Here is a 24,358-nt window from a genome sequence, read left to right as displayed (position 1 = left end):
TTCCAGGTGATGCTTAAGAATATTTCAGCAGCTATCAAACTAATCACAGCTGATGTCTGGCTTTTTTTCTGTTTCAGCTCATCTCTGAAGTCTTTTCCTCTACCTTAAACTGGAGAAACAGAAGTTCACCGTGACGCCTGAAGTGGGTTTGTAATTTTATTCCTACAATCTCTCACACAATCCACCACTCACTGTGCAGCTTAGCGTGGGCGACTCCAACAGTGGAAACTACGTCAGCTGTATAACCAGTTGAGGAGTTTCCATTTTCCATCCGTCCACCTGCTGGGAGCCAGAAACAGAAACAGCCTGGTCCATTTATAGCTCTACCGTCGGTCTAAAAACAAACTGTTACTACTTGGTTTCTGGTCTCAGCTGGAGGCCGACGGGGGGGCCGGGGGTCTGCAAATCAAACGCTCCCTTTGTTTTGATGACAAGGTGTTGTCAACGGTAACCGTGAACGCATTAGTGTAGAGTGATGGTAAAAGACGACAGGGAAAAGAAGTGTCTGGTGTCACGTCAGAAGAGGGGAGGAAAAAATGAATATGAGATGAGATGAGAAATGAATGATAAAATAGGATATTGCATAATAAAGATAAATAACAGGAGAAATGATCCTGTATAATTGATAAAATAGTATGAGATGAGATGAGATAAATTGAAATGAATGTCTTAATGACTTAAAAGGCTTTATTTTCATACTGAATAAGATTTTAACCTGTTTATCTCCTCAGTCAAATAAAACAAGATAGAAATCCGACGTTAAATGACATGAAACACAGCCGAAGCGCCAGGAAGCCGGCTTCTGAAACACATTTGTCTTTTCTCAACCTTTTCATATGCCCACGACATTTCACCGAAAGGATGAGAAGACGGGGAAAAAAACAGGCTTTTGTTTGAGAGTTCAAAACAAAACTTGAAGGAGACTCGTGACTTCTGTTTCCAGGCATCAGAGACACTTGAACGCTGAGCAGCGAGGTTTCCCCGCTGAGGCCAGGAGAGAGGAACGATGCCAACTTAAATGTCAACTTTGAAGAAGGTTGGTGTGGTCTGAGCACCAAGCGCTCCTCGGTTTGAAGCAGGAAGTCACTCTGTAAAATGAAAATGGATAAAAAAAAAAAAAAAACACGGCAGCTTTATTTTCTTTAAAAAAAGAAAAGAAAAGAAAAGAAAGAAAGTTTATGTGTGAAAAGAGTCCTAGTTATTCAGATCATGGTCTATCATAGACAAGTCGACCTAAAAGTCACATGACTAGTGTCTGTTAACGAGCAAATACTCATCTGTAATTAAAGGATTGTGTTTGTTAAAGTTTAACCTCATGAGAGTTGATTTGTAACGTTATTCTGAGTTAGTAATAGTGACTACATTATTTATTAGCTAGGAAGCTAGGATCTACTACTAGCTAGGAGGGTAGGAAGCTAGGAGCTGCTATTAGCTAGGAGGAGCTACTATGACCCCTTTAAGAGACTGTAGTTGTCAGTAGAGGAATTCCGTCTTTCAGTGTTCTGGGAATTTCCTAAAATCATGATGATGATGATGATGATGATGATGATGATGATGAATTGTCTTGTGACTGACTCAAACATAAAAACGCAGCGACTCTCCTCCAGCTGTTCGTTTCTCAAGGCCATCGAGGCGAACACTGAGTCCGTTGTCTTCGGCATTTCCTTGGTCATAAAGATCAGTCTGTTCATCTGAGGATACACACAGACATGCACACACACACACACACCAGTGTCTAACACTATAAATGATTTAGCTCGTATATTTGCTGTAAGTTGCTGGCAGCAAATTTGCAGCAACTTATTTGAGTTCACACCACATTAACGAGGGTGACCAGATGTCTTTTTTTCAGACATGTTCTCTTTTTGAGACCTAAAAACGTGTCAAAAGTCAAGTCCACATTGTATCTGAGGGTTCCTGTTTTTCACAAACTTCCCCTACTTTAACACAGCAGTTTAACATCTTCTTACTCTTTATCCTAGATAGTCACACTGCATTGTTCTGTAACGTAGATATTAATATATTAGTCCAAATGATGACTTCTAATAATTAGCTGAATATACGTGTAACAACAACACAGAGGAAGAAAACAAGAGAAAAAGAAACAAGAAATAAGAACAAAACAGCTGAAACTCCAACATAGAGAGAAGTGAAACTACAAACTGCTTTCTAATCAATTAAACAAAAAAGCAAAATGTGGAGCATGTAGACTCAGTCGACGCAGACTGATTTGATTTCAGTCTAATGACAACATTTGGAAGTCAAATCACTTTCAGCATGGCCAGATATCTCGTTCAGTGAGGATTATGACTCTTCTGTCTTCACGTCTGTACTCAACGACGTCTCACATGAATGTAAGTCCTGATGAGTGCATCAATATGAAATAAGCAGAAGGTGGGTGGGCTTATGCTCTGAAATCTGTAAATATTTATTTGTCTGTGTACAAGGTAAACATGATATTAGCATGCTAGCATGTCAACGAAGTGTAGCCCTCATAGGCAAATCTAGCTCCACCTAGCTTCCTAGCCTCCCAGCTTCATAAGCTCAATGCTAATAGTAGCTCCTCCTAGCGTCCTGGCCTCCAGGTTAATAGCAGCACTTCCTAGTAGGGTTCTAGCCTAACAGTTAATAGTAGCTCATCTCAGCTTATCTTCCGTACTGCTTAATCCTGCACTAGGGTCGTGGGGGTTGCTGGAGCCTATCCGAGCTGGTATCGGGCAAGAGGCGGGGTACATCCTGGACAAGTCACCAGCCTGTCGCAGGCCTAACACGGAGACATACAACCATTCGCACTCAAACACACACCTAGGGTCAATTTAGAGTCACCAATTAGCCTAACGAGCATGTCTTTGGAGGTGGGGTTAATAGTAGCTCCTCACAGCTAATGAATCAAAGACACATCTTAGAAACCTCTGGGACACATTGTCACTGAAGTGCTTGAGATCACTGATTGGTCATTTGGGTCTTTCAACATCAGATGTCCTCCCTCAGGTGACCCAACCAAAGCTGATCAAGCCCTGGCTCGTGTCCCAGCAGCACTGGCCCACCAATCGCTCCTCCTGATCCAGAGCCATCTGGAGGTCCTCTCTGCAGCCCCCATGGTGATGGCTTGTCCTTTCTCACAGCTTGCCCTCCAGCCTTTTCCTTGGCATTGGCCACCAGTTCCCGGTGCTTAGACCGCTTTCGCTGGTTCACCTCCTCAGTAGAGTGGAACTGTCAGTTCTAGTAGAACTTGTCTTGAAGAGACCAACGAGAGCACAGTGTGTGTGTGTGCACATGTGGTCTGGGAACTGTTGCCTATGTCTGCTCTCAGATCCCAGTGTGACGCTAAAGTGAAAAGCTGGCTGCTCTTTTGGGCTGTGACTGAAGCTGTTCTCCAACCTTGACAAAGGCAATTTTCTTCTTGCCTTGATGTTCCTAGGTGTTGTTGTGGCTGGCTATGGCCTTGGAGATGACTTTTAGTACCTGGTCATACCGCCAGTGATAGCGACCCTCCCCCCAGTGATTTTGGGCAGCTGTTGAGGATGTGCTCGAGTGAACCTTTTCTGAAGTGGGGAGACAAGCTGGAGAGAAACCCACACTCCATAGATGGAAATTTGTTGAGCTGGGTAGAACATCATACACAGCCTCATACTAATAGTAGTTCTTCCTAGCTTCCTACCCTCCCAGCTAATAGTAGCTCTTCCTAGTGCATCTAACAGTAGCTCTTTATAGCTTCCTAGCCTCTCAACTAATAGAAGCTCTTCGTAGCTTTCAAGCTAATTGTGGTCCTTCCCAGTCCAGCTATCAGTAGCTGTTCCTAGCATATCTGCTAATAGTAGCTCTTTGTAACCTCCCAGCTAAAATGAGCTCTTCCTACCCTCCCAGCTAACAGTAGCTCTTCCTAGCCTCTAGGCTAATATAGTAGTTCTTCATAGCTTTATAGCTAATTGTAACCCTTCCTAGCGCAGTTAACACTAGCTCCTCCTAACCCCTCAACTAATATTAGCTCGTCCTATCCTCTCAAGTAATATTAGCTCTTCCAACCCTCCCGGCTTAAAGTAGCTCTTCCTAGCCTCCAGACCGATAGTAGCTCTATCTAGCCCAGCTAACACTGGCTACTCATAGCTTTCTAGCTAACTGTAGCTCCTCCTAGCTTCCTAGCCTCCCAGCTAGTAGCTCTTCATAGCTTTCTTGCTAATTGTAGCCCTTCCTTGCCCAGCTAACAGTAGCTCTTCATCGATTCATAGCCTCCCAGCGCCCAGTAGTTTCCCTTGTGCAAGATGTGCACACTGCCACCTGCTGGTGTGGAGAGTTATTTCTTTGTGATCCATCCGTTTAAGTGCAACTTTTTAATCCAGACACAGGTGAGAGCACATCCTGGCTCCCATAAATATCAAAACACAAAAATAGATATTGCAAAATAAAACAATAATTCAGATGTTCTTTTTTTTTTTTTTTTTTTTTTTTTTTTTTTTTTTTACATCTCCAAATAATAAGGTGTACTGACTGGTTACTGGGAAGCGTATAATTTGTGTGCTCCTCAGCATCGGGGCAAGTCGTGCGTCCTTGGAAAAAACGAGACAGACAGACGGACAGTCACGAAACGCTCCTTCTGCTGCTCCACAGATGAGACAGGGCGGAGGGATTGAATGGAGGAGAGGAAAAGAGAGGACGGAGAGAGGGAGGGAGGGAGGAGCCAGGCTGTCAAGGTGAACTGATAAACCTCGTTTTATTGTCCTAGACGTCCAAAAACACGACGCGCAGCGAGGAGGAGAAAGCGAAAGAGAGAGAGAGACACTCGAGGAGCTCACATCTTGAACCGGAGGATAATCTGAGATTGCACGGACTCTCACCTTTTATGTTTCGTGTTTAATGATAAAAACACATTACGGGCAGAAACTTAAATGGCACGGAGTGAGTTTGGTGCGTGATTTCACGGGGAGGCGGCTCAGGAATCAGTGGTGAGTTTACACCTAAATCCGACTAATTTATTTTTTAATTTATATTATTATTATTATTATTATTATTGTTATTGTACTGTGATCCTGCTGAGAATCTTAATCTTCAAGGCAGCCCCCCTCTGTTTTGTTGCGCAATGTGGACATTGATCAGTATTCTCCATTTGGACACGATTCAGTTTGATCCAGATGTCAACCCAGAGACTTTCTGGAGACACTTTCATTCTCTGTAGGGAATAACTCCCACGAGTGACCCCCAGAAACAATCAACAAGGGCCCCTGAGAAACTTAAAACTGATAAATTATGAGCTTTATACAAATATTTATTTATTAATTGACTCAGTTTTAACATTTTTATTTTACAGGGTTTGTCTTATTTTTTTATCTCTCTCCACCGTTTGAATTGTGACACACTGTAAGCCACGTTAGCGTAATTAGCATTTTTTAAAAACACTTTTTGTCCCTCGTGTAACTTCTGGAAAGCATGTGACCTGTGGCTGCTCTCTTATTGGTTGATTTCTACCTGTGCTTTGCCACTCCCACTGTTGTATATTGTTATTGTTTGTTTCATTATCTTTGTTTACTGCACATTTGCAAGTGATAGTAAGCTAACCTGCTAAGCTAAGATGGTGAATTTGGTAAATATTGTGCTTCCTTCTAATTAAACTTGTGAACTTGTGGCTAGGGGACGTTACAGGCAACACATGAAATATCAGCGACTCGCAAGCTAGTGAATGTAGGAAATATTATCAAAACAGACACAGACTGTAAAGTTACAAACAAAACTCTATAATATTTCAATAAATCCACCACCATTTCACAAAAAGTTGTCAAGCTCGTGAACACCACAAGAGGGCGCAGTTCACGTGGACCATTCTCACGAACACAGCAATTATAGCTTTGCTGATGTTAACGTTTCAGCACAGCCTCTTTGGTGTTTCCTGCCACTCCGCTAGAAAGAAAGTCTGAGAGCATAAGATTTTATCTGACACCAACAAACTCCCTGGATCTGCTGATCATGAGGGATTTTGCTTTGAGTGGAAAGCGGTGACAGATCTGCTGCTTTCAGAGGAGACGCTGCTGTGACCTTGAAGCTAAGCCCAGAGTCAGCCAGGAAAACTTTAGAGTCTTTATCTCTACAGAAGAAATATATGCAAGATGTCTGTCAATCAACAAATCAATAATCCAAAAATTATGCTATTAGGCTAACGATATGCTCTAACCCCTGTTTTCCAGGACATAGTTGAAGGTTATAAAGCTGGAAGATCTCTTAAACGTCAACTGTCTGTGACAGAACCTGATGCTGCAGCACCTGGGCATCAAGTTTAGTGCAGAACTGCATTTCCGGGAGTTGATGAAGGCTCGAAAAGTCTTTAGTTTTGTCCAGAATCAAAACCGTCAGCTTGGAAACTCCACATCACTTTTAAAATGCTCTTAGATTCGGTCTTTATATTTAGAGATGTAAAGTTTCCTCGGGTCTTTAGAGTTCAAACCTCCCTCTGGTGGATTTCCTTTCAGATACTCAGTCTAATTTCAGGTTGTACTTCAGATGAGAGCGATTAAAAGATAAAAGAGCGTGAATAGAGTTGTGCTGTGTAGCTGTGTTGTTGAAGATGTGGGCGTGCAGCGTACGTCTCGCTGATGACTGCCTCGGACGGGCAAGGTAGCGTGGGGGGTAAACAATAGCTCTGCTTCGTATCAGGACTGAAATATCAGCGGTTGTGCGACCTCACGCTGATGAATCACTTCTGCTGAACAGTTTTAAATCACAATAGATGCACGAGCGTGTGACTCGCAGAAGTGATACGGAGGTGGGAGATAAAAAACACTGTAGATGTACTAAAGTACAGTTGTCTAGTGGGTTTGTTTGCAGGACAGAGGATGGATGTCTCATTTCAGGCTTTCTGAAAATGCATTTGAAGGTGAGAGTGGTTCCCCAGGAGTGGACATAATCATATCCTTTATTTTTGTTTTTCTTTGATCTGCGGGGAGTTCTTCAAAGCTTTAGACCTTTGACTGCATTATCCCACTGTTTTATCTGTATCTACTGAGGCGTGATATTGAAGCTCAGTATAGCGACTCCATCTCATTTTCCTGCTGCAGGACAAATACTTTTCCACCAAGGTGCAAACCATTAATCTCTAACCAGGATTCATCATCTCCATCACCCACTGTGAAATGCTGCATTGTCTTCGGCCAGTCCGTTACATTAAATGCAGCAGAACGTTTTACATTTAAACTATAATAATCTCCCCATCCTCAGATAGATGCCAGCGTTGACTCTTCAGCCTCTTCAGACAGGAGCTCAGGGAGTCAGATCTGACCAGATGGAAGTCTGCAGACTAATTATTGTCTGTCTGTCTGTTTGGGGTCATTGACATGAGACACTGCTGTTCTGTTCTGTTCTCCATATTTAAAATCTGTTTTTGGGAATGTCTTGTTCGCATGTTCTTTGTTCTTGTCTTTGCTGTAGAAATTCAAGTCAAACTGAGCAAGTTAAGAAACTAATGAAAATACAGGTTATTTTCATAATATTAAACTGAAGGCTCGAAGCTGTAGCCATACAAGTATTTTTTTTTTTTTTTTTTTTTTTTTTTTTTTTTTTTTTTTTTTTTTTTTTTCTTTTTTGTCTGCATTTGTCTGCATAGTTGGACACCACAGGGTGTCAACATTATATGAGGTTGATGCAGTTATATTCTTGCAGTTGAAAGCTTTATTACTTCAGTGCGTGAGTGTGACCATCACCAGCCCTCCCTGAGAACTGTCCTGTTGATCTTTATTGAGTGTAGTGACCTTGTGTGGCAGGGAGGGCAGTGCTACACCTCAGTGGATAGAGGGGGGGAACAAAGGAAAGAAAAGATGTAGAAGGATGGACAGTGGAGGAGATACATGTGGTGCTAGTAGGAACTAGTGGAGTGCAGGGTTCTGTGCTTCCCAAGTCACCTCACTCAAGTATGACTGGGTACAGTCATCTCTGGAGAGATGAGAGAGTCCAGGGGGGGGTAAGGGCGTCCCAATGGAAGGAGAGAAGTCTGCCATAGGGCACGTAGTGATAGAGTGAAAACAATAATCCAGCCCTTAATAGCCGGGACTCATCAATTCTTTTTGATGTGATCCAGCACGGGCTGGCAGGTGACAACACACATGCATGTGGGCATTCCCTAAATATGAGTGAGACCATTATCAGGGCCCAGAGTCAGGTCAGAAGCCCCAGCACCCGAGAGCCTCCACCCCAGTGTGGGGCGCATGGGTGACAGGACCAGAGAACCACCGTAGCCACGGGGCAAGCCACACCCCAGCGCAGATGGCGAGCGATGACCAACACCCCCAGACCAACCAAGCGAGCACAAGTCGGTGCAGGCCAGAGCAGCCCCCCATACCCCCCACACCCCCCAGCCACCGCAGCCCGTCCACCCACCGCCGCCAACACCCCCCCCAAAGACCCCACCCAAAGACCCCACCCCCCGCCCGCAGGGCAGCCATGGACACCTCTCCAGCCGAGAGGACTCCCCCAGGAGCCCAGCAAAGCCCCCGCAGACGGGCACCGGCCCAGCGCCCAACCAGGGACGGGCCATCCGAGCAGGGGGGCCAGGGAGCCGGCCCCATGCCCCTGGCGCACCCGGGCCAGGGAGACCACGGGAAGAGAGAACCCCCATCCGCCAGGGAGAGACCCCAGCCCCCCATCGAAGGGAGAGGGGAAGCACCAAGCCACCACCCGAACCAGTCGATACCGGAACAACCGGGTACCCAAGGAAGCCGCCACGAACCCGTCGCCACGCAGCACCAGGAGACAAAGCCAGGCCAAGAGGACACCAGAGAACCTAGGTAGATACCCCTACCAACGGCCGTGGGGCCACAGACCGCCAGCCCAAGATCCCCCTGCTAGCGGAGGACCAGGCCCCCCAAGCCGTGCCAATGGATAATGAAAAGTGACAGTGTCCCTATTACTGTGCTTCCTCAGTCCCTGATGAGGAAGCAAGCCCCTACACCGTGACCCTGTGACCCTGGATGTGGTGTGGTGCATTAAGACAGGGGGCAAACAGGAGGGTCAGGTGGGTCAGAGGACTGCAGCACACTACTGTCCTGCAGCCTGCCCTGACCCTGACCGATCCTGGGTGGACCCCTAAGGTGAGGTGCATTAAAAACTTGGGATGGGTGTGTGTGGTGTATCTAGCCTTGGTTGTAATGGGCGACATAGTGTATGGTGGAGTGTGAGGTGAGTGCAATTTAAGAGGCAGGCAAGTGAGGGCCAAGTCCCCGGCAGCAGGGCCAAGGCGCAACAGCTGCCCATGGGACCCACAGACGGGGCGAGGGCCCCCAGGACTCAGGAAGTCCCCCGACCAGACCCCGCCCCCAGCCCAGAACAGCAACCAGGATGCGACAGACCCCCAGGAAACCCCGAAGAACCAACACCGACCAGCCGAGCTATGGCATCAGCTACCCCCCCATCCACCCCCCGGGGTGGCAGGGGTGCCCCCAAGGCGGACGGAGACCCCACCCCCCACAGCCCCCCCAGCCCCAGCGCGACGGAGCGACCGGACACGCCCAGGGTGGTACTCAGGCAGCCCCCCACACCCTCAGGCTCCGACCCCAAGGCGCCGGGCGTGGCCCCGACCTACGGGGCCCCCCGGACCCCAGGAAGGGCCCCCACGACCAGCGAGGGCCCAGCCACCAGCGGAAGGAAGGAGGGGCCGGAGGAGGAGCGGGGCGAAGGGAGGAGGGCGCTGCAGAGGGGAGGGAGAGGAGGGGACAGGGAGCCCGCCAGCCCAGACCGCCAAGGCCCACCAGGAGATCCAGGGAGAGTCGGCCACCGATACCCCACGACCCCAGGAAAGTGAGCAAGCGCCGAAGCCACAGGGAACCCCAGGCAAGTCTCCATCGCCACCCCACGTGGGGAGAGGGAGGCCAGCCGGGTAAACCGCTCAGGGCCGGAAGTCAACCCAGGGATGAGAAGGAGTAGGGCACCCCTAATGCATGCTCAAGGTGTTGTGGTCCGGGGATCCTCCTTAGTGAACCTGGATGAAGAGGGCAATAAAATCTTTTCCATAACGACATTCATCACTGTAAGAGAAATATTATTATAGCATTACAGTAAGTGGAACAGAAGTGGCAAAAGCTAGCAGGCAAAGTCTAGATGTAAATTAAGGTTGAGGGAGTCGCAGAATACGGACCATTTTTTGGCAAACAGAGTCAACTGATTTTTTCGGGTAGCAGATATTTTCTCCAATGATATATAATCGGAAAGAAGGTTCAACCACTGGGAAATGTTTAGTGACTGTTTGTTCTTCCAGTTCATAAGGATTGTTTTCTTGGCGATGGTGAGAGCTACAAGGACAGATTGTGATAGATGGTGAGGAAGACTGATTGTTTCCAGGTCACCAATGAGGCACAAGTTAGGGGTTAATGGGATTCTGCAGTCCAAAATTAAGGCGAGTTTCTGTGTTACAAGTGACCAGAAGTGCTGCACCGGAGAACAGAGCCAGAGAGCGTGGAAATAAGAATCTGAATAGTTTTGGGTGCATTGCGTACATTTGTCGGATTGGGAGAAGCCCATTCTATACATCTTGTATTGAGTTGTGTGTGATCTGTGGAGTACTTTAAACTGGATCAGCTGTAAAAATACAAGTATTTTTAATAATATTTGTATGGCTGAATCCTTATTTGGGTGGATATTGGATGTTATATGACCGTTGTGGATAATTATGGAGCCTGTTTGGTTGGAAGGTGTTGACTTTTAGTTACGAGTGGCTTTAAACTGACACGTCAGATGCAACTTTTTGTTTGTAGTTTTCAATTAATGAATAAATGAGTAAAACTGTGCGTAAAGAGAGCAACAGCTCATTCTTAGTCAGCGTTATTATCCTATAACATCAGGGATCTACTATAGCACCAGCTCCCAGTTCGGGTTCGTGAGACTTAACTTCCTGAGACACTGTGTCCTCATATGTGGACATTAGGTTTTAGGTCTGTGGCAGCTTATTCTGCTTCATTTAGACGTGTTGTCCTCACAAGTGAACGTTTAAATCTGCCACCTAGTGTTAGCCTAGGTTCAATACACTAGCTGGTGTAAGAACATGATAGCGGGTGTTTCAGCAGATTCGTTCTGTAGCGGATAACAAGACAAAAGTGAACAAGGTACGAAGCCTCATTGAATTTCATGGTCGTAACTTGTTTATTTATGCTTCTCTAGTTTGATATAACACAAAGATTTAATAAATTCTACCAGCAGTAACGTCACTAATTAACAAGTACTCGTTTGAGGACATTGGGACTTTATTGTTTGCAATCCTGTTTTTGCACAGCAATGTTCAGGGATTGAAATGTATAGTTTTATATATTTTTTAAATTTTGTTACACATTGGCGTCATTGCTATTTTTTAAAAAAACTACTTCTTGTTCAAAAATAATGCTTGGTTTTTATTCTTCTTCCAACTAATGTCCATCGTCAAACTAATCCCAATTATCTTGGAGAAATTAAAAATGCGTTGCAAACAAAACCTGGGGTCTCAGGGGTTAAGACTTTCCTATTTGATAAAGCTGATAGTTAGGGCTGCACTGAGTCCAGGCCTATAAGCTGCTGGGGGATGATACACGGATGCTATTGAAGGTGCTGAGTTGCTGCGTGTTTTTATACAGGCTATACATATCTGCTGCTCACAGTATATACACCTCATATTCTATTCATAAGAATTTAAACTCTTAAAAAATTAAAAAATGTCAGATCGAGAAAATGTGTTGAAGCAGAGGATATGCAACTGTGTTAGATTTATTTTGGGCCTCCACCGCCCTCTCTGCCTTGCCTGCTGAGGTGTGGGCAACGATTGCAGAGGTCAAGCAGTGATGAGCCAAAGTGTAATGGAAAAGAAACAGAAAGACCAGAGGAAAGAGACATTCAGAGTTTGTTCGAGCTCCTGTCCTCTAATTTCTTATCTAATTTACTCTCTGTTGCTACTCATGCATTTGTGCGCTACTACTGTGTAGTATGTTAATAGCTGTATGTAAATAGGACTGATCATGTTTAAAATGTGTGTAAATTATTGACTCGTGTTGTTTAAACTGAATAACAACAAATCAGTCCTTAGCCTCCACATAATGTTTCACAATCAATTTGATTGAATTTATTTACCTTTTTTTATTTCTTTAATTTTTTCCATGTTCAATCTCAAAGTCAGTCTCTGTAGCGCACTCCTGATCCTGGCTCAACTCGCTGCAACGATGAAATTTCCCAGTTTGGGATTAATAAAGCACCTATCTATCAACCTATGTTAACCAATAGAGGGAGGAGATCGGGGTGGATGGACGACTCAACAAACATTTAATCTTAGTGAATGAGCCAAATCCAACCAAGTTGTATCAGAACAAACGTTTTCGTTTGAGGTTTTAATTGGACGTTCTTTCAGCCTCTTTCTGTTCCATCTCCACTGTGGATGTCTGCTCCACTGTGAGCTGTTCTGTGAAGTGTGAAACTGATACTCAGCCACCCCTCCACCCCCTCCTCGTGTTCTCACTGTGTTGAAAACATTGTCTGAATTTGTCCTGACGACGGTCTTGTGTGTCTTTGTAGGTCAGCATGAGGCTGAGGAGTCCCGCCAGGATCTGACGGGGAAGAATTCGGCGTCCCGACGGTGTAGAGGGACCCCCGACTCCCCCAGTCCTCTGTGGCCCCTGAAGGGACCAGCTGTTTGACTTCACATGGACTGACGCATCACTGCCGTGGGTTTTTTTTTTTGGCGCCTCTGATTGGATGTCATCTCAGTTCATCCTTTTTTTATTCTTCCCCTCATCTCCTGAACTTCAAATATCAGTCAGCGATTTATTTTTCATCAGAAATGAGGAGAATGTTTTCATTCAGGGAGTTTTGTTAGAAAGGTCTGGGTGGATTTAAATGGATGCTCACTGCAAACACGACAGGAGTTCATCTGCAGTCCTGAGGAATACAGCTTGTTCTGCAAACAGTAACTGAAAAGACTGAAGTTTCCAGATTTTTGAACATTCAGACAAGCACAAATGTTTATAGTCAGCATTTCAGTGAAGAAGAAGGATTTAATGAGAAAAGTGACACTGCCACAGAACACAAAACCCTTCAGTCAAACCTCGCAAAGAATCTTTTCTTAATTGAAAAACAGACACGTTTTAACTGAAGATGCCACAACTGCATAATGTGACTGTTTGAACTTTTTCTGAATCTGTCTGGATTCGATGTTTCTTAATTACAGTTAAAAGAATCCTTTTTGAACATTTTTATGTTCGAATCAAAGAGCTGCCTTCTGATATAAAATCAGACTTGAAGGACGGTTTATTTCTTTAGGTTTTTGTCAGGTTTTTTCATTTCTGTGTGAACAACCTATGAGCTTAAACTGACAGAAGCTTTTTAGTTCCAGTTTATCGGGAATATTTTTGTCCCCAGATGCGTCACAGTTTTCAAGACGAATCATAACTTTTCACGGCTTTCACAACAGAAACCTTTGTGCCATGGTGATGTCCCAGGGCACCTACACCTTCCTGGCCTGTTTTGCCGGCTTCTGGTTGGTCTGGGCCGTCATCGTGATGCTCTGCTGTTTCTGCAGCTTCCTGCAGCGCCGGCTGAAACGCCGCCGCGAGGAGAGGCTCAGGGAGCAATGCTTAAGGGCCGTGGAGATGGAGCCGCTCAGCTGCCACCCGGCCGGATACCCGCCGCCTCCTCCACAACCTCCTCCACCTTCACAGCTTCCCAGGGAGCCGCTACAGTTCTGCCCAGCTCAGCCTCTGTCGCCGCCCGTTCCTCTGCCGGTTCCTCATCCCCTGCCTCAGGCTACCTGGGTCAGCATGCCAGGTGAGGATGTTGTTATAATTAATATTCTGCAGATTTCATTTCATCTCGATGCAAAAGGTAGAGGAGAGCGGAAGTGGACCTAAACCTCCTAAATATTAAGTTGCAGGTCACATAAAGCTGATAAATCATCGTTATGTTGTGATAATTATGATAATGATAATTAACGTCTGTGAAGGCTCACAGTCGTCCAGGTTTTGATATATCCAGAAGAACAAAACTATGTCAAGCACAACTTGGTTGGGTTCTTTATGAGATTTTAATCCAAGTTGTAAGGGACAGGTGGGGGGTGAAGGATTATATTAGGACCTGATACTTACCTTTAATTGGACACGCCTCCTAGAAGACAGGTGAGGAGACCTGTGGGTCATTGCAGCAAACTAGCAGCGGTTCATCAAGTGTGTGGAAAAGATGCAGCCCAATCTATTGACATGTCAGTCTTGAAATAGAACAAATGTTCTACTGCAATGCACACTCATCTGAAAAAACATCTGCTAACGCTAGCAGAAGGATGGTTCAAATCCTCTGGACAGCAGTCAGTTAACAACTTCACCAAATGTCCTGTGGTTACAGAGAGAAGGAGGCTCCATATCAACTATTTAATAAAGTTATTAGACCTTTAGCTGCGGTACACGGAGAAGGCTTCAGAGAAACAACATGCTGTGGAGTACTATTAAATGCAACAGATGGTGCTGAGTCGCTGCCTGTTCTTATACAGGCTATACACATCTGCAGCTCACAGTATACACAGGCCATATTCTATGCATCCGAATCTGGACTCTTACAAAAAGACATCAGATCGAGAAAATGTGCTGAAAAAGAAGCAGAGGGTATGCAACACTTTTAGATTTATTTTAGGCCTCCACCGCCCTCCTTGCCTTGCCTGCTGAGGCGTGGGCAACGACTGTGGAGGTCAAGCAGTGATGAGCCAGAGTGAAATGTAAAAGAAACAGGAAAGAGACAAAGAGTTTGTTTGATCACTGACATAAGTTGACCGATGAGATGCTGTGAGAGCTGCTGTTATTCAGTCACAAACATAAAAATTAGACCTGAGGACCACCTTCAAGTGTTTTAGCATTAAATACAGACTTTTAAAAGGCTGGTTTACGACGTTAAACGCTCTTTTTGATGCAGACAGACGTTGCAGGTCACAGTGATTCTGCACGCCCACGCACAAATACCCACAGAGGAAAGTTTTCCTGTCATTCTCAAGCTCCATTAAACTCAAACTGTGCAGCAACACTGTGTGAGATTTGGGGAAATTGTGCTTCACCTCCCTGCAGACATAGCTGTCACTCCAGAAAATCACTTCCACCATCTGAAGTGTGAAGAGTAAAATTGAGCAGCATTAGCATAAAGTAGAAGTTATTTTTTTTTTTTTTAACCAAGTTAAGTTCGTTTTAAAATACATCTGTTGAAAACTGAAGCTAAAGTATACTGTAGAAGTTCTGCATAAAAATGACAAAACAAAAGACAAATACGAATGTCTGTGAAGACAGAAAGCTTGAATCAGTAAAAGAGCATCAGCTGTTGTCAAAGATGGTTAACAAGCAGAGACAGACAAGCAACGGATGAAACAAAAGGTTGCTGGAGTCTTTGTGACAAAGCAGACTGATGAAGGGGTTTAGTATCCAGGCAGCAGCAGAGCTTAAAGACAAGCAGGTGCTGACCAGCTGAGCTCAACAAAGGGAGGACCGAGAACGAAGCCAGGAGCAGAAATCAACATGTTTACATTCTGGTGTTTTCCTCTCTGGAACCAATTTTTGAATTTCAGTATTGGAATTAGCTGGGAGCTAGGTGGATTAGCCAAGATGGAGATGGCCTGAGATGCCATACTGAGCTTCAAAACTTCAGCACTTGTGGGCGTCATGCATCTTTAGATTGAGGCAAATATTAAAATCCATACCCACTACTCTCTGCAGAGAGATAAACCTTACTTACACCATTACCGTGCACTTGCAGTAAACTAGGGTCTGGAATTTGCCTTCAGAAAAAGATTTCATGCTGTTGTCGACACGACACAGCATCTGCTGCTCTGACAGACTTTTGGACCAAAGTCCTGACCCACACAAGATGCTCACAGCCCAGATAAGTCACCGGGTTCAGAGTTTGAGCTCTTCCATCTGCAGTCACAGATTTTTGAACCAGAAAAGGATGCCGGCTCTTTCACCTTTCACAACTTTGTATCAAGCAGTGTCAGTAATTGAGAATCACATGTCCGCAGAGACGTGATTAATTCTTATTCATATCCTTCATATCCGCCACAATTATAGTCTTGTCTAAATAAAGAAAAACGCTGCTGGATGTTGAGGCAAATTGAGAAAGGGATAGCTGATTACACAAATGAAATGAGATGAAATGTACGTGAGATGTGAAGTGAAAAGACTGGAGAGGCAATGAAAAAGTAAAATATGAAACGAAGATGAGAGAGATGAGAAAGAAAGAGAAATAGGACGAGCATTAGAGAGGAGGTGAGACAGTGAGACACAAGGTGAAAAGAATATGAGATAGAAAAAAGAAAGGAGATGAGAGAACCTGAAATTAGAAAAAGAAAATGAAAGAAAAGAAAAACTAAAAATATATAATGCCAGGTTTGACAGAGCAAGTCCTCTTCCATGAAGAAATGTGGTTGGAAAACTATTCTGATTGATTTGATTTCACCAAATGTTTGATCACTCAGGGCTATGTTTAATAGTGAAAGTAAGAGCATTTCTAAACGTACAATGTGTAGGGAACTCAAGGGATTGGGACGGAACAGCTGTGTGGCTTTAAGAAAACCAATAATCAGTGAGGCTAACTGGGAAAAAAGGCTCCAATAGCTCCGTCAATAGATCGTCACTAGATCTTGGTGAAAAATACAACATGCAACACTGGATGGAAATGAATCTGTGGCCTTTTTGGGGGGCCAGGCTCTATAAAGAGATGATAGAGAAGTTGAGAAAAGAAGTAAGATGAGGTGAAGATGTTAGAGATGCGCCAAAAAAGAAAGACAGAGACGATGAGGAGTTCAGAAAAGGCGTTAGATGAGAAAAGGGACAGAAGATGCAGATAGAGATGTGGCTAAAAGCCAAATTAAAAAAAAATGAAAGAGATTAGAGGAATGTTGAGAAAAGTGATAAAGATGTGAGTGAACAGATAAAGTGAGTGAAAAGAAATAGATGATGAGAGTTTGATGAGAAGAGATTAAGTGAGACTTGGAGCTGAGAGATGAGACGCTACATTTACATATCTGCAGTGAAGTCACTCGACATTAGTTGATCCTGGTGGATGTGGCTTCATGTTTCAAACCACGTTGTTTCTGTTTGGTTGATGTTTATTTCAATCATATCAGCTGTTACAGTTCAGTCTGTTTGCCGTGATGGACGAGTGATGGACGAATAATGCACGTATAATGGATGAGTGGTGGACAAGTAGTGCACGAGTGGTGGATGAATAATAGACGAATATTGGACGAGTGGTGCACGAGTGATGGACGCGTGATGGACGAGTGGTACACGAGTGATGGACTGATGCCAGCTACAATCACTGACTGGCTTCCATAAATACATCCAGCTCCATGGCAACGCGTCAACAAAACAGCTGCTGGTTTCCGTCAAACGCTTTGAGTTCCTCAAACACCAACACACATCAACTTCTAGTTAATAATATATATGTTTTTATTTTCTTATATTTGAGAGAAAAACATCAACACTTTGCTGTGGACCGTTATAGGCAGCAGGTTCCTCCTCCTCCTCCTCTTTTTCCTTGTCTCCAACACTGAATTGATTCAGTAGAAGAAGACGTTTCCAGGCCTGTGAAATGCATTGTAGGATACTTGATGTTTAATTGTCAACATCTGTTTCCAATGACCGAAGGCTAGAAGTCTAGTGTTGTTTTTTCTTGGTTAAAGTGTTTAAACAGATCCAGAATCTGATAAAACAAACAAACAAAAAAAATCAGTTAACAACATTTTCTCTACATAAAAAAACTCCCATGAATCATCGCTGACACATGCGGCAGTTGTGTAATTCTCACGTCTATGACATCCACATGATTGTGGGCTTGTTGGCATCTGCTACTCTGAATGAGAGTTTAAGCTTTACGTACGTTCTTTCTCTTTATCCATGTTCGTGGTTTAAAAAAAGCAGAACAAGACCTTGTTTTTAAGTTGAATGAAATTAAAAAATGCAAATTCTTCAAGAGAGAATCAGTTGTGAGAAGAAAAACATGAAGTGACGAGAGTGAACATTCATATCCAAAAATATTTGATGATCTAGAAAAACTAAAGCGGAGATCAGTGTAGAGACACCAGCTCTTAGCTTCCGAGCCTCCCAACTAATAGCAGCTCCTCCTAGCTTCTTAGCCTCCCAACTAATAGCAGCTCCTCCTAGTTCTCTAGCCTCCCAGCTAATAGCAGCTCCTCCAAGCTTTATAGCCTCCAAACCAATAGACGGCTCCTCCTAGCTTTCGAGCCTCCCAACTAATACTAGCCATTCCTAGCTTTCGAGCCTCCCAACTAATAGCAGCTCCTCCTAGCTTTCGAGCCTCTCAAATAATAGCAGCTCCTCCTAGCTTCCTAGTCTTATTGTTGGCTTTAGTCTTTGTGGTGCGTTTGAGTGCAACTTTTTGGTTGAAACACTGGAGACGTGAGGAGACGTCACACATCTTTGTTGCTCAGGCCATTTTTTGACCCAAGTGATATTTAAGTGCAGTACAGCTTTTAGCCTGGTGGATAAAATGGTTTTATCTTAACCCAGTCCTCTTCTTTTTCCTCCAGACACTAATATATTTGGGAAGCCGCCATGTTACGAGGAGGCTGTCCTGATGGAGGATCCTCCTCCGCCCTACAGCGAGGTTTTGGCTGACCCACGAGGGGGTACCTACCAGAAGCCCGGCCCGCCCCGAGCAGCACCACAGCCACCCTTAAGAGAAAGCTATGATCCTCCACCTCCTTCATCGTTCACATTCGAGACTAGCAAGATGCCTGCTGCGACAGTCTTCCCTGATCGAGGGTACTCCTCCCTGATTCGCCTGCCCTCGTCTCAGCGCTGGGACTCGTTGGGTCACCTCCTGTCCAACATGGATCTGAACCACAACAACATCACCCCACCGGGGGGACGCTCACTCCAGGCTGCCTCCGTCATGGCTACCATGCCCCGCCGAGAACCCAGAACTCATGACAGACTGGGACTCCGAGGTGGAATACAAGGACTTCATGGCGGGATACAGGGTTTCCAAGGAGGGGTGCAAGGGCTTCAGGGGGTTCATGGACTAGTGGGGTTGGAGTCCAGCTGTGGCATGCCAACAGCCTTCCCCTTGCTTGGTCGCAGCACTGCAGTCTAGATCTTGATCCTAAAAAGGTCTGTTGGGTCAGTTGTAGAGTTTTAATCAGGCGACAGATTTCCTGTCTCTGTCGGCCTTCTCCATGTTTACCACAGTAACGCTGCTACAAGTAGATATTTAATTCCCTCGAAGGCTGAACGAGGGTTGACAGGCATTTCATTCCCTGAGCAGATCTGTGGGCGACGGGTGCCACTTACCCTGCCGGGATTGTGCCGTTCAGCTCTATGTGTGGGTGAAGGAGAAAATTACACACTGCTTCAGACTAGTATTGTTGAATCACAGAGGTGTGCTGGTGTCATGTCGAAGCTAATTTGAGTCAAATCTCTTTTGAGGAGCGAGGACGGGGACGTAACGAGGTAGAGGACGAGCAACAAACGAGCAGCTGTCTCTCCAACCTTTCATCCAGACTCCCTTTGTTTTCATTGCCCTCTCATTCATCCCTCATCTCCTCTCCTGAGCAGCACGTTATACCAGCCTGCTGTTGCCATGGCTTCCAGGAACTGTCTGTTGCCCACGACGACCTCTCCTCTTTTATCTCGCTTTGAGTTTTTGAACATCGTGCTCACGGCTTGTCCTCCTCTCAAGGACCAAGCGCTTAAGGGGGAACACGTGTGACCTTCGTCAGGGACTCGGCCGCCATGTTTGTGATGTTTTGGGCCGGCTTTCACAATAAGAGTCGAGTGAACTCAGATTTCACTCTGTAACGTGTTACGTGTTCCATTGTGTCCTCTTTAGTAGAAAATGTTGGACTATATTTTTCATGTTTAAACTTCTTTCAGATTCTTCAAAAAATTGTGACTAATGCCATGTTAAATAAAAAAAAATGTCTTCATCAGCTTCATTGCCTTCTAGATTGGTTTAAGAAGTAAAAAGAGGCAGCATTTTGGTTTAATTTTTGTCAGTGGAGGTTCTCATTTGTCCAAGTCTTGGTAGATCCAAAGAAACAAAGTTGAAACTGGACTTTCTTGAAGACTGGTGGGGAGTTGTGACAGGATTCAGCTGTCCATCTACCCGGGATCACTCCCACAGGACTCCCCAACTATATTTATCACATTTGGTTTTAAATGAATGGTGTTTCCTCTCATTTCTTAAAACAAACACAACCTTTTACTTATGAATATAATGCAGCATTGCTACTTATTTTATTTAATTTTTTACTCACTCAGTTTATTATAAATTATTCAGATAAATTATCTCTGGATGCGACCTTTGCTTCTCTCAGGAAATAAATCGATTCTGAATGTGCCCAGTAGGAAGGTTTTTTAATTTACTGACTTCATCAGTTAACCTCTGGATTACTATTACACTCGTTTCTTTATTTCCTTCCAGATTCTGTCTGCATCCTACATTCTTACTAAGTTCTTTTGTTATCATGCTATTTTTAAATTGTCTCCAATCACCATGCTTTGTCACTACCAGCAGATTTCTTTTAATCTCAGCCTGAATCATTTTTGCAGCAGGGGAAGTGGTTTTCCAGTGGGATGATAATAATAATAATAATCATCACAAAGTGCCGTTGATACGAAATGGCTTCATATTTAAAGCCTGTATTTCAAACAAGTTAAGATTTTCCTCCTTCCTTCCACGTGGCATTTGATTAAACTCCATGGTGTTTCACAATGGGAGGTTCGTACTCCAGTGCCTCACAAATGTACTGAGCAGTTAAAGTTTAGTCAAAAACATGTTGACAATTTCCTGCTGTTGTTTAGATGGACTGGAAATATTACTTTTACATAGTGGGCAAGATGAAAGCACACACCCACAAAACATAATAACACATTTCTACTTTTTACAAGTGATCCTAATCATATATACAGTGCTCCACATTTAATGGACGAAGGAACTCATTGAACTATTTCATTTATTTATATTTCATCACAGCATTAAAGCCATGGAACTCTGACTAAGATTTTCAGGACGCACGAGGAGCTTTAGAATGAACCATTTGACTATTTTTGAATTAGCATGGAGCTAAGTGGAGTTAGCCAAAATGGTGGCTGCCAGAGACACCACATTGAGGTTCAAAACTTAGGGCAAAATATGATGGATCTAGACACCACATGCCACCCACTACAAGCTGCTTAAAGCGAAAAGTATTACTCTCCATAGATAATTTCCCCACCCAGGCTTCACCTCTTTGAAAGTTTTTGAATTAGCTGGGAGCTAGGTGCGAGTTAGCCAAGATGGCAGCGGCCAAAGACACCGCACTCAGCTTCAAAACTTCACAGGAACGTCAGCAATGGTGCATCCATTTCTTAACACAGTCAACAAATACTGACTCTGTTTCTTGTGTGAGCCAAGTGCAAAACAGTTCATCTGGAAACGTGAGGAAACGTCATCTGCTTCTATATATACTCATCACTCAGTGACCGTCTTTTTTAGCTGATGACACCTGATGCAGCAGCTTGGACGCCTCAAAAGTTGTCATCTGTCGTAAGTAGAAGTGTAATGTTTGTCTCCAACTCACCACTATAGAGTCATGCTGCAAACGTCTCCGATTAACAGTGACAACAGTGTTAACAGTGTTATTTACTGTTACTGAGCTAGAGACCTTGTTCAGACTGAACTGTATCCTCATCACTGACACTAAACAGTCTTGTCAGCGTTGATCAGAGATGCAAGTTAATGTCTGTGTTTTCAGACGTGGAGATGGATACAAACACCTTGAGAGTTATATAATAGGAGACAGACGCAGTTTCCACTTCCACAACTACAACTGAGACTCTTTCCAGGAAACACAGTGACATCTTTGTTTTTCATAGTGATATTTTCAGATTTTTTTTGTTCCAAGGACGACTGGAGTCTTTACCAAACCATCTCTGAACAACTAGTCCACAGGTCCAGCATGTTGTCACTGTTCAGTTATTATTGTACATGTTGTATTGATCAGAGACAGGTTTTCAGAATAAAAGATAAAAATCATGTAAACTCCAGTTTAACAATCTAAAAGAACAGCAGGATGTCAGAAGATAAAATCAAGTACGCGTCTCTCTCTGTCTCAGATTAGCATAAAAGAAGCAAGCTGTGCTGCTGCTGCTGCTGCAAAAAAAGATTAATTAGGAAAAGGAATCCAAAATTTCCACATAAATATTCACATATTTAAATATTCACATATTTAAAAGGTGTAGAAACAGAATTTATGATTGAATGAAGGTTTCTCTGACCATAACCAACTGCATCAGCCCAACAAACTGTCATTTAATCACTGAGCTCCTTTCCTAAACGTTACTACCTAAGTCAGGCTGTAAATTAAAATTTCAAAATGAAAAATAGTCTTTTGAAGTTCACATCTTGCCCTCCCTACTGTGTAAATTTGACTTTTAAATCAAAACAGTTTGTCGTTGCTGCGAAGTGCATTTAAACCAACATTTCTGCTGCAGTTTTTAAGTTTTGACATTCACGCCTGAGGAATTAAAATAAATTAACTGAGGTGGAGACGGGCGCCACTTATTTGCTACAGAAGCTCGAGACAACAAAATGACTCTCGGCATGACTCCAGCCACTGACATTTTTCCACCCAAACGGGGAATAATAAAAAAATAAATAAATAACTAAATAAAAAAAACCCTGACTCAACCCTCCAACAGCACCGAGCCACAGATAGCATCTGTGAGAGTATGTGTTGCCTGGCAACCCTGTTCGGCCTTGTTTACATGTAGTAAAAACAGAACATCAGCTCAGCATGTTGCCACGACAACCGGCTGCCTCCTTTCTCCACGCCCCCCCAATCGCTGCTCTCTGATTGGACGATACAGGAGTCTCTGGTCTGCTCAGCTGTACAGAGATTAACCGGTCTGACCTCTGACCTCTCACATCAACAAGGACTTTCAGGTGGTGGGGGCGGAGCCAAAGACGAGATGAGATGAGACTTGAAGGCAGCCAGTGCTCGATGAGTCTGCGGTTTTTACGATTTTTGGATGCAGGGTCATCTTCCCTTATAGTCTGAAGTCTGCAAAACAGAGTGTCTGGAGTTCTTCTCCAAACTTTTAAATTCTAAAGAGAAACACTCCCATTCCCAGTTAATTATGGAGAACAACTTCCCTCCTCTTCCTCCATTTATTAAGCTTGAGATGTCCCTTTTTTGTTTGTTTTTTACTAACAAACTAAATTGATTCATGTTACATGAGTAGACATTAGTAATGAATGTGTAAATGTAGTTATAAATGCTTTGTCCTTAGCCTTGTTTAGAAGGTGTTGGAGGCTGTTCTTCTATTTCCACGTAATAGTGTCGTATTAAAGAGTCCCAGAGAGATGTTCTTGTTTCTGTGAAATGCAGTTGATATCGAGGAACAAACTGTTTGTGATTTACAGACTGACAAATGTTTGTACGTTTCTTTTTTCCAGGACTGGAGGTTTCGTGTAGTGTCCTTCAAAGAGCGGATTATTTATGGATGATGAGAAAATGTTGGAGTGCATTTGGAGCTAATTTCCACTGATTAGTGAGTGATTAACTGTCCAAACCAGTTGATTAGACAAGTGCCTCCATCTGTCGGCCTAATGACTCTCGGGTTATTCCTGGACAGATAAACACAGACTCTGATACCTTCACCTCTCACGTTACTAGAAATAAAACACCTTGTTAAGAAGATGCTCCGAGATTTGACCAAAATCTGCTTCAGTGTCTCAATTAATGAAGCTGAGATTTTTATTTCATTTTAAAGTTTCAGAATTTATGGAAAAGAAAAGGAAAGCAGGTAATACTTTTTTTTAATCTGTAAAAGATGCAGCTGCACCTCTAAATTAGTCATTAATGATTAGCAGGAAAAAACGCAATAAAGAAACTAAAATCTCTCCATCATCCCTGCTGTGTTAGAACAGCTCTGATTAAACTTCTCATTTTTGCTCCTTCAGTCATGCTCCAGCTGCTACCCTGGTAAATTTCAAGTCACGATGAATTATTTATTGTTCTGTTTTAAAAGTTTTAGTTTTAGTTTAGTTAAGTTAAGTTAAGTTTAGTTTAGTTTAGTTTAGTTTAATTCAAACATGTAAAAAACAAAATAATCATACAGGAATGGACACTCAAATAACAGTAAAATAACAGTAATGAAAAAAATGATAGAGTAAAAATAAACTATACAATATATACAATATAATCCATCGTCTACATGTCCGAAAAGGAGTGGGAGGAAGTATAGACTTATTTTATCCCACCCCTTCTTAATAGAGGAATAATATATGTATTCTTGGCTTCCTGTCAGTATACTACTACTACTACTACTACTACTACTACTACTACTACTTATAAATTTAAGATTATTTTATTGTGAAAATTCCCAGTAAGTGTTTA

At 43.6% G+C, this 24,358-nt stretch overlaps 1 protein-coding gene across 3 annotated transcripts; it reads left to right on the top strand.

Moving 5' to 3' along the window:
• The first annotated feature begins 215 nt into the window (after positions 1 to 215).
• LOC125020989 (proline-rich protein 7) lies at positions 216 to 19,907 on the top strand. 3 transcript variants are annotated; one of them, XM_047606706.1, is made up of 4 exons: positions 216 to 1,036; positions 4,724 to 4,943; positions 12,505 to 13,752; positions 18,506 to 19,907. In XM_047606706.1, the coding sequence occupies exons 3-4, from the start codon at positions 13,413 to 13,415 to the stop codon at positions 19,069 to 19,071; spliced, it is 906 nt and encodes a 301-aa protein (XP_047462662.1). In that variant the 5' UTR covers positions 216 to 1,036; positions 4,724 to 4,943; positions 12,505 to 13,412; the 3' UTR covers positions 19,072 to 19,907. The 3 variants fall into 3 exon arrangements, with proteins under 3 accessions (XP_047462662.1, XP_047462663.1, XP_047462664.1); XM_047606707.1 differs by lacking the exon at positions 216 to 1,036 and having other exon boundaries at positions 4,629 to 4,943; positions 18,506 to 19,088; positions 19,404 to 19,907; XM_047606708.1 differs by lacking the exon at positions 216 to 1,036 and having other exon boundaries at positions 4,635 to 4,943; positions 12,505 to 12,653; positions 13,508 to 13,752.
• The last annotated feature ends 4,451 nt before the right edge of the window (positions 19,908 to 24,358 follow it).

This window comes from Mugil cephalus, chromosome 15 (genome assembly GCF_022458985.1).
Source record: "Mugil cephalus isolate CIBA_MC_2020 chromosome 15, CIBA_Mcephalus_1.1, whole genome shotgun sequence".
Lineage (NCBI taxonomy): Eukaryota > Metazoa > Chordata > Actinopteri > Mugiliformes > Mugilidae > Mugil > Mugil cephalus.
The sequence above is the reverse complement of the archived record's forward strand: the minus strand, read 5'-3'. Positions and strand labels throughout refer to the sequence as shown.